Genomic DNA, 9,364 nt, shown 5'->3' on the forward strand with positions numbered 1-9,364 from the left:
AATGTGAAAGCGAATGCGATGGGTTTAGCTTTGAGATATAGCTATGAGATATACCATATTACTAATTGATACTCCCTATAATCCATTTACAAGAAGAAAGAGGTGGGAAAACTAGATGTATGATTGGTTTAGGGAGGAGGAGGAGGCCTAGAAAGGGAATTGGTGTGATATGGCTATGGATATGCAGAGAGCCATAGTCAAAGCTAATGAGGCATTATCTGCAAGGTTTGCAAAAATTGTAGATAAACCTTGCTTGAAGATTTCTTTTTCCCTATATTTCTTTATTTATCTATTTATTTCTGATATATATATTTTTTTCAAATTCCTACAATTATGAAAAGATATATATATATATATATATATATATATATATATATATATATATATATATATATATGCTTTATGAAAAGATAGATATATGCTGTATGTGCTTGTTTAAGGGAGGTGTTTTTATATTGTTACTATTTCTTTAAACAAATTTTTCCTGTCAGATTGTTAAATGACAATTGGCTTGATTATTATTTACTTGTATATTTATTGATTTGTTTGTTTACCGTAAGCAGTGAATGGGGTAGTATTTGTGCCATTTTGATTGTGTAATATTGCATAGTTTTTTTTTTTTTTTTTTATTGGGTCCACAGTGTACTTGAGAGCAAACTTTTGGTGGATATTCCCTTTTTATTTATATAGAAATAGACGTCAGTGTTCCCATCGTCTCATAGTGATCAAAAGTAATGTACAATATCTTCAGAAATGGCACAGCAGCTTACCCTTCCTTTTGCAGTAATAAAATCAATACCATTGATATTGACACCATGAATGTTAATACCTCAGTACCACACTATAACCTCAGAGAAAGTTCATCAAAATGCTACAAACCTCAATATCATTACCACGCTTATAATGATTCTGATTGACTTTCCAGGTACCAGCAGATTTGGGCGGAGTGGGACTAACCAACACGCAGTATGCACGTCTGGTGGAGATTGTAGGATCACACGACCTTGGGGTTGGCATCACTCTGGGCGCCCACCAGTCTATTGGTTTCAAGGTGAGTGATTGGGGAGGACAGTGTCGCAGTCTGCTCAAGGGTGGTTTGATTTCTTATCTTGTCTTGTGGAATTTTTTGTTTGCTTGTTTTTTTTTTTTTTCTTCTTTTCTTTTCTTTTCTTTTCTTTTTTCTTTTTTTCTATATTTTTTGTCTTCTCTTTTCTTTTTCCTTTTTATATTTCTTTTTTTTTTTGTATTCTTTTTTCTTTGTATTGATTTGTCTCATTTCTCTCCATTTCCTCTTTTATACAGTCTTCTGGCTTTTTCTTCTGATTTTATACTTTATATTATAACCATTTTTTCATGCTTATATAAATTTTTGTTGCTCTTTGTTGTTGAATGTTGTATAATTTGATATTGTGTAACTGATTGTTGTATAACTTTCACTCTTGTGTAACTAATATTAAAGTAACTCTTCCATTATACAACTTCTTATTAGACTGATGATATTGCTCAACGGACATCATAATATTCAATATTGCATAACCAAAAATAGTTCAAAATGAAATATTATCAAAGTCTTAATGATTTTAATAGGTGTTTTAAACCTGTCAGTACACTTACAACTTATTAATTTCAGGGCATCCTTATTGCTGGCAACCCAGAGCAGAAAGCCAAATATCTGCCTAAATGCGCATCAGGAGAGACCATGGCTGCCTTTGCCCTGACTGAGCCTTCCAGCGGATCAGATGCGGGGTCTATCAGGTCTCGTGCCGTGCCATCTGAGGACGGTTCTCACTATATCCTTAACGGGTCCAAGATTTGGATCAGCAATGGAGGCCTGGCCGAGGTCTTCACCGTCTTTGCTCAGACCCCTGTGACCGATCCTAAGAGTGGTAAGTTAGATTCTGTTAAATGTGTTTTCTAAATCTTTTTTATTTATTTATTTATTTATTTATTTATTTTCTTTTTTTTTTTTTCTTTTTAGTGACCTTATTTATTTTTATTCCTTTTAGTTTTTTCTTTCTTTCTTTTCTTTTCTTGGTTAAATTTTCCCCCCATACTTCTTTAACTTAACTTTGGCTTTTTCCTCTCCCAGCTTTTTCATTTGTGTCCTCCTATCCTCATTCTTTGTTATCTTTATAATTCCCACATTTCTTCTTCTTCCTCGTACTTTACCCTCTTCTATCTTTTTCACTTATCTCCTTTCCTCAGTCTTTATTGCCATCTTCATTTTCACTAAAGCTTTTATGACTTAGCTTGCACAAAAAAAAGTCTAATTATCGGATTACAAATGTACATTTACAAACATTTAAGACATATATTCAATCAGTGAGCATATGTGTGTATGCTTTTGTGTAAGGGATTCAAGCTGAACAAATTGTAAATAAAACAATGAAGGGAAGAGCAAAAAAAAAAAAATGAATGTATGGGTATATTTGTGTGCTTTCTTGCTCTTCCTTTCATTGATTCATTTACAGTGTTTGTGTGTGTATAATTTTACTCCTTTATGCATTGCATATATTCTCCAAATAGTTTTGAAAAACATGCTGGAAGCTTAGTAGATTCATTTCCATTCTTACAGGTGTCACCAAGGACAAGGTAACAGCCTTCATCGTGGAGCGAGCATTTGGTGGAGTGTCGCACGGCCTCCCTGAGAAGAAGATGGGCATCAAAGCCTCAAACACCGCTGAGGTCTACTTTGAGGACACCAAGATCCCTGCAGAGAATGTGCTTGGGGGTGTCGGCAATGGATTCAAGGTGAGGAAGTTTAGGCTTTGATTTTGATACAGCAACACGTAGTTAAATCCGTGGCATTGGTAGCATTCTTTATAGGTTTTCTGATATCTTACCGATGTCTTGTCTCGCAGGTTGCCATGGAAATCTTGAACAATGGTCGCTTTGGTATGGCTGGTGCGCTCTCTGGGACAATGAGATATTCCATCAAGAAGGCTCTTGACTTTGCCACAACTCGTATCCAGTTTGGCCAGAGGATCGACAGCTTCGGAACCATTCAGGTTGGTTTCTGGTTCGTGTTATGAGTTGGCCTGACGTGTGTGTGTGAAATTTATTATATTTGTACTTTAGAATGAAATAAAATTAATTATATCTGATGCCACCTTTCATTTGAATGAAGTATTTATAAAAACACCAATTATTTGTTTATTAGTGTTGGCACAGGCATATTTTTGGAAAACATTTCCTGTAAAAAGATCTGTGATAATTGAATAAATAAAAATCTCTATCCACAGGAGAAACTGGCCCGCATGGCAATGCTACACTATGTCACTGAATCTATGGCCTACATGATCTCCAGCAACATGGACTCTGGCTCAAAGGACTATCACCTTGAAGCAGCTATCAGCAAGGTAAGAAAGGTTTTTGGGATTGAATATTTATGGCAAAAGGGCTAAAGTCAGTGGAAAATATTGATGTCCCAGCTGAAATAGAGGAATTTTGTTGTCCTTATTATTTTGAGAACCATATTAAGTAGTACCTATATTTTAGATATATATCTTAGAATTCAGACTGTCCCATAAAATATAGAGGGTTAAAGATAAAGCTTTTGATGGTTTTATAAATAATTAGCTTTTAATGGGACTTGTATGTTTGCCTATCAGTACAGATTTGTCCTAAAAGCATGTTTGAAACTGGCAGAAACAAATAGAAGACTGAAATATCTTCAAGGATTTCTAAAATTGTATCCAAAATTAATGCATGAAATACTTTTTCATACATTCCAGTAAATTCCTTTCTTCACAAGCAGGAAAAACGGAAAAAGAAAAGAACTTCAAAGCAGTTCCCTCACTTAAAATCACTCTCTCTTGGTTCCAGGTGTTTGCTTCAGAGGCAGCCTGGACAGTGACAGATGAGGCTATCCAGGTGATGGGCGGCATGGGATTCATGAAGGAGTCTGGCCTCGAGAGAGTCATGAGGGACCTCCGCATCTTCAGAATCTTTGAGGGAACCAATGACATCCTGCGACTCTTCGTGGCATTGACTGGTGTGTTATAGGATAGGGTTGGGGATTTATGTGTAATTTAACCCAGAGGTGCCCAGTGATTACAAATGTTGTTTTCTTTTGTGAAATTTGTTTGCACATTGATTGTGTATTGATTGTGCAGTTGTGGAGGCATTTGGGTGTAAAGACACTCGGTAAACAAAGACGCATTGGGTTACAGATATGCATTATAATGATGCCATGGCCAAAAGATACAGTAAAGGCAGATGGGGCATAGTGACACCATAGCCAGAAGCAAAACCAAACATTCAGTGTTGAAAGACAAGTATATGGGCATAGTACCAGACTGGCTCACACAAACAGCTAGTACATAAGAAACTCATCTGTGGGTCTTGGTAGCTGTTTATGAATAGTATGGTCAGTGAGTCCAGACTTGTCATGTATTGTTAATTTTCTTTTTCAATATAGATCCAATGACTGCAGTACTAATAGCTTATAACAAAAGTTTGGGGGGGGGGGGGGGGAAATGTACATGCCTGTATCTAATAGTGATTCCTAACCAATGATGCCACTTCTTTTGGAGAAAGATGAGCTCCCTCCTTTGAGCCAGGGGAAGGGTATGGCATTATGCAGTAGCCATCCATGACTAAATCCACCACAGCTATTACATATGCCATCCATGGTCAAAGTGTTAATATGAATATTTTGTTATTGACCTTAGTTCAGAAGTTGGCACTTATTCCACAAATTTGAAATATAGAGAATTATCTGGGTGCTTCTAAGGTATATTTATATAGACAAATTATTTTACTTGCTAATGTTGAGACTTATACATGCTTATACATTTGTTCATGTTTTCCAATGAAATTTTTTGTGACCAACTTTCAACTTTGTTTCTCAGGTCTCCAGTATGCAGGTGGCCACCTGAAGGAGCTGCAGAAGGCCCTGAAGAACCCCTCAGCCAACATGGGCCTCATTCTGGGCGAGGGCACCAAGAGAGCAAAGCGTGCCATCGGTTTTGGCAATGGAGGCCCGATCGAGGGTATCCATCCCAACCTCTCGGATTCAGCTGCACTTCTCAATAGAGTGAGTCTTTTTGTTCTTTCTTTTCTTTTCTATTTACTGACTTATTACTTCGAATAATCATTATTTTAAGTTATTTTTCCCCATGGAATGAAAATGGCTAAAATGTATTTATTATTTTGATTTATTAGATTACTTAATAGCCTAAAGTATCATTTGGTATAGTCTACTATGATAACACATGCGTCACATGAAGATATTTTGCATTAAAGAGAGAACTTTGTCACAAAATCATGCATTAAAATCACCATTTTTGGCCTCTTTAGGCTGTGGAAGCCTTTGGCTACTCCTGTGAAGGCCTGCTTATGAAGCATGGAAAGGACATTGTCCACCGCCAGTTCCTGCTGAACCGACTGGCCAACTCAGCCATCGATATGTATGCTTCCATTGTGGTCCTCTCAAGAGCATCGCGATCCCTCACTGAGAACTATCCATCTGCTGCACATGAGGAAAAGCTTGCACGTGTTTGGGTGAATGAGGTGAGCCAGCAGTGTCTGTTTTAGGTAGATTAATTGGTTAGATGAGTACATAGTGAATCACTATTAGCTTACTTAGTTTGCAGTTATATGTTTAGATGCAAGTGAAGATTGGAAATTAAAATATTACAAGTAACTAATTTGTAATACATCAAATAATTTTTACAATGTTTTTTAAATCTTCTTTGACCAGGCATCTGACAGGATCCAGCTCAACCTCACAGCTGTCAAATCCAACATCTCCCAGAAGAACTTTGCTGACCTTGAAGCTATTGCAAAGGAGTTGTGTGAACATGGTGGCATCGTTGCAGAGAGGCCCCTGGGCATGTAAGAGAGGCAGGACTAAAAATGGCCTTCACATGTTAAAATACAATTCTCTTATGAAAGAATGAAAGTAGTTGAAGAAGGTGGATTATGCCATGGATTAGTATCATTTCTTTATCCATTTTTTTAAGTGGAGAAAATGGGAATGATGAAGATAAATGCCCAGATACAATAGTTGAAGAGAGATATGCTTTGAAGTTCATTAGTCCAGAAAAATGGCTTAAATCCGGTGCAGTTTCTGTGATTAACTCACAGTAGACTATTTAAGTAATTGTTTTTTATGAAGTATCATTACCATTATAATTTTTATTTTATTATTATTATTATTATTTTTTTTTACTTTTTCATGTTCTATTTTTTGTAATAATACACATCAGAAACACAAAGTCAAATAAATTTTGTATCTCTTGGCCAGAAAGCTGACCAGTGTTTATACCAATGTTTAGAGTGAATGTTGTAAAACTGACTTTTGGTGGAGTACAAAATAACTATTGGTTGTAAAGATGGAATTCAAGTCAGATATATGCCTGAATTGAAGTGATATACAAGGAATGTTATCGTAGAATATTTCATTACTAATTGCCTTCCAGAGATTAATCTCGTGTTATTGTTGGGTTCTGGCTATCAGAGCTCCATTTTTATGGTGTTTGGGAGAAAATCTGCCTAAATTAAAGGTAAAAAATGGTAATTTCAAAATAGAAAAAAAAAAAAAATTGTGGCATAGAAAAAATAAACAAACCCTGTTTCTCTCAACTTATTTTTTCTCTAGAATATATACATTCTGAGCATTTGATATTACTTCATTTCATCCTTTTAAATTGAGACGTAGTAGAATTTTTTTTTTTTTATGATTTTATTGTTTAAAAATTGAGAAAAGGCTAAAACGCCAAGCTATCATGTTATGTTAGTGAAGGTGTTGAAACCAGGTTGTTTTTAAGACTAATTTTGTTTGTCAAAAATTGTTATACTCGTATCAATATTTCGAGTCGCACTTTTAGACGCATTTGCCGGCCCTTTTCCCGGCTTTCAGGGATTACTTTTCCCAGTTATGTTCATTGCCAATACAATGCAATTTAGGCTAAGGTAACAGATTTAGCTAATATATGAATAATGTACATATAAAATTGCCTATTAATAACATTGATTTACAAAGGTTTCTCGTCCAGATCCTACCTTACTGAACATATTGTATTTTTTAGACTAATAAATTTATCCCAGTCTTTCTTCTGTCTATTTTTAAATACCTTTCAGGTTTGCTTAAACTAACATATATATATATATATATATATATTGCTACAGCAATTAAATGATTGGTATATATGGGTGTTTGCTACCAAGAAAACCAGGGTATTATGCAAACCAAAAATCCAAACCTAACCTTTCCTACCTTCTATTTATTCCCAAGACATCTGTCAGTCGCTCTCAGTAACAGTGACCAAGAATAACATCAGGAATGGAGAAAATTGGTTGCAACATATGTGTAGAATATAGTCTCTTCCCAACTAAGTCTAGCTTTACCTCCATTCGCAACTTGCTTGCTGTCGGTAGGAAAGGTCTATAAGTATATTTTAAAGTCTATATAGGTATACTTTTATAGACCTTGCCTGTGAGCATGTAGGTCATTAGCATTCAAACTTCATTCACATTTCAACTATCATCCAACACACTAAAATATGTATTTGTTGTTTGTTAATGTACAGTTGCAGAATAAGATTTCAATACACTTGCTGGGTAATACTCTTGTATATCTGGCAGCCACTTCGATGGAAACAATGTAAGCTCTCGTATCGTTCGTTTTCTTCACGCAAGTGGTAACAAAGCATGTATTAGCTATCGGTGACTTTGTAGTGGGATTTTTTTAAATGCCATTTCCTGGAATTTTGTTTATCGAAATGACAACACCTATGGAAATAAGGCGGCCATTCTCCCTTCTTTCAGCACAGCAAGTATCAGTTATAGCTGCAATATTTTGTGATTAATAACACAACAGTATGTATTATTCTTTTCGATTAATCTGATCATAGTTTTCACTATTATTATTCCATAAGTTTCTTTGTGGAGTTGCATTAAATCAGGTGAGAGAGAAAATACATGCTTGCTTGTTTCTGCTCGAACAACTACTAGCTGAGTAATTCCAAGGAGGGTGAAAAACAAGTTTTAAACTTACTCACAATATATGTGTTGTATGATATCTGATGTCTTGAAAGAAAAAAAAAAAACTTGACAGAATGGGAATTTAATCTTGCTATCCACTTTTATCTGTCACGTATGCAATTTATATTCCCCTTGTATTTGCCAGTGCATGTCAAAGCTGTGATACGTTATCGAGATGTGTTTACGATAGCAATACTAATTTTCTTGTGTGTGAAAAGTTATTTAAACGCTCGTTTTTCCTCCCGGAACTTGAGTAGTTTGAAGAGAGAAATCATCTAGAAAATAAAAAACAAGAAATTATATATTTGATACTCTTAATAATAATAAATCTTCCTAAATTCCTGAATATGTCCGATGGTACACGACGTCATAATGGCTTGAGGGAAATCCGAGGTGAAAACGAGGTGCCAAGCTGTCCCCTTCTTCAAGATAGACGCAAGGCAATCTGAAATTGCAAATAGAGGCCGCATCATTTGGGATGAGGGAAAGTAGCTTCTCTCCCAGTGAAAACACAAGAGACCCGGGTATCTCCCGCAGGGGCGTCACTTCATGTTATGAGTTGGGGGGGTGACGGGTAAATTTGCCCTGAAAAAAATATTTTTTGCCCTGCAAATCACGAAAAAGAAAAAGCTCACTAGCTCTTTATAAGTAGCCTCTTATAAATGTTATAATCAAGTATGTTATAAATCAAGTATCATCAACAATTAGTTTCATATAGCTATTTATATATCTTGAATACTTATCGGCTATTGAGGCAGATTCCGTAAGAGAAAATTTGCCCTGCAGAACTAGATTTTGCCCTGCAAAAAGAGGCTTTTTTAAGAATTGGGGGGTGAACCACCCCCATACCCCCCCTTAAGTGACGCCCCTGATCCCCGCTCGATAGTATACAGGCGAATAATGTGGGAGGAGGAGGGCACCCTGAACGACCCCTCTCATTCCGGATGCCCCTTCACCAGTGCAACCTACAGCTCCCGCCAACAAGATGCAAGGTGAAGAAAACAACTACATGGGATTCACCATTGAACGTTATCAAAGAAAGGTTGATAAAAAAGCATCGCTTCCAGTTCGCCCAGCAGTACGTAGAGAGCGCACAATAAGCTCCATTTTTGGATTAGAGATAACAAGTGCAAATATTACCTTTTTTTTTTTTTCAATTTGTTCATAGATTAATTCAGTTCAAATTTTGATATAGCTATATGTTTATAGATGATAGCAGCTTATACGTCATTTCTGATGTTATGATTATCTATCATTATTTACTGTTCAGATGTGACTAATGAAATATCTATGAAACGGCGGGGTTTGCCATGTGACCTGTAATATGTGGGGGTGGATTTTCATACATGGTGTTGGTGAACTCAATTTAGACAAA

The 9,364-nt window shown here is 35.9% G+C and overlaps 1 protein-coding gene across 1 annotated transcript in view; it reads left to right on the forward strand.

Moving 5' to 3' along the window:
* LOC125031151 (very long-chain specific acyl-CoA dehydrogenase, mitochondrial-like) overlaps positions 1-7,058 on the forward strand; it is a 15,128-nt gene extending 8,070 nt beyond the window's left edge. The window contains exons 4-12 of the mRNA XM_047621696.1: positions 926-1,051; positions 1,631-1,886; positions 2,576-2,751; positions 2,862-3,008; positions 3,243-3,359; positions 3,826-3,994; positions 4,854-5,038; positions 5,302-5,514; positions 5,705-7,058. Of these exons, the coding sequence (XP_047477652.1) occupies positions 926-1,051; positions 1,631-1,886; positions 2,576-2,751; positions 2,862-3,008; positions 3,243-3,359; positions 3,826-3,994; positions 4,854-5,038; positions 5,302-5,514; positions 5,705-5,842 (1,527 nt within the window). The 3' untranslated portion in view covers positions 5,843-7,058. The remainder of the gene's footprint in view (positions 1-925; positions 1,052-1,630; positions 1,887-2,575; positions 2,752-2,861; positions 3,009-3,242; positions 3,360-3,825; positions 3,995-4,853; positions 5,039-5,301; positions 5,515-5,704) is intronic.
* The last annotated feature ends 2,306 nt before the right edge of the window (positions 7,059-9,364 follow it).

Source organism: Penaeus chinensis, chromosome 12 (genome assembly GCF_019202785.1).
Source record: "Penaeus chinensis breed Huanghai No. 1 chromosome 12, ASM1920278v2, whole genome shotgun sequence".
NCBI lineage: Eukaryota > Metazoa > Arthropoda > Malacostraca > Decapoda > Penaeidae > Penaeus > Penaeus chinensis.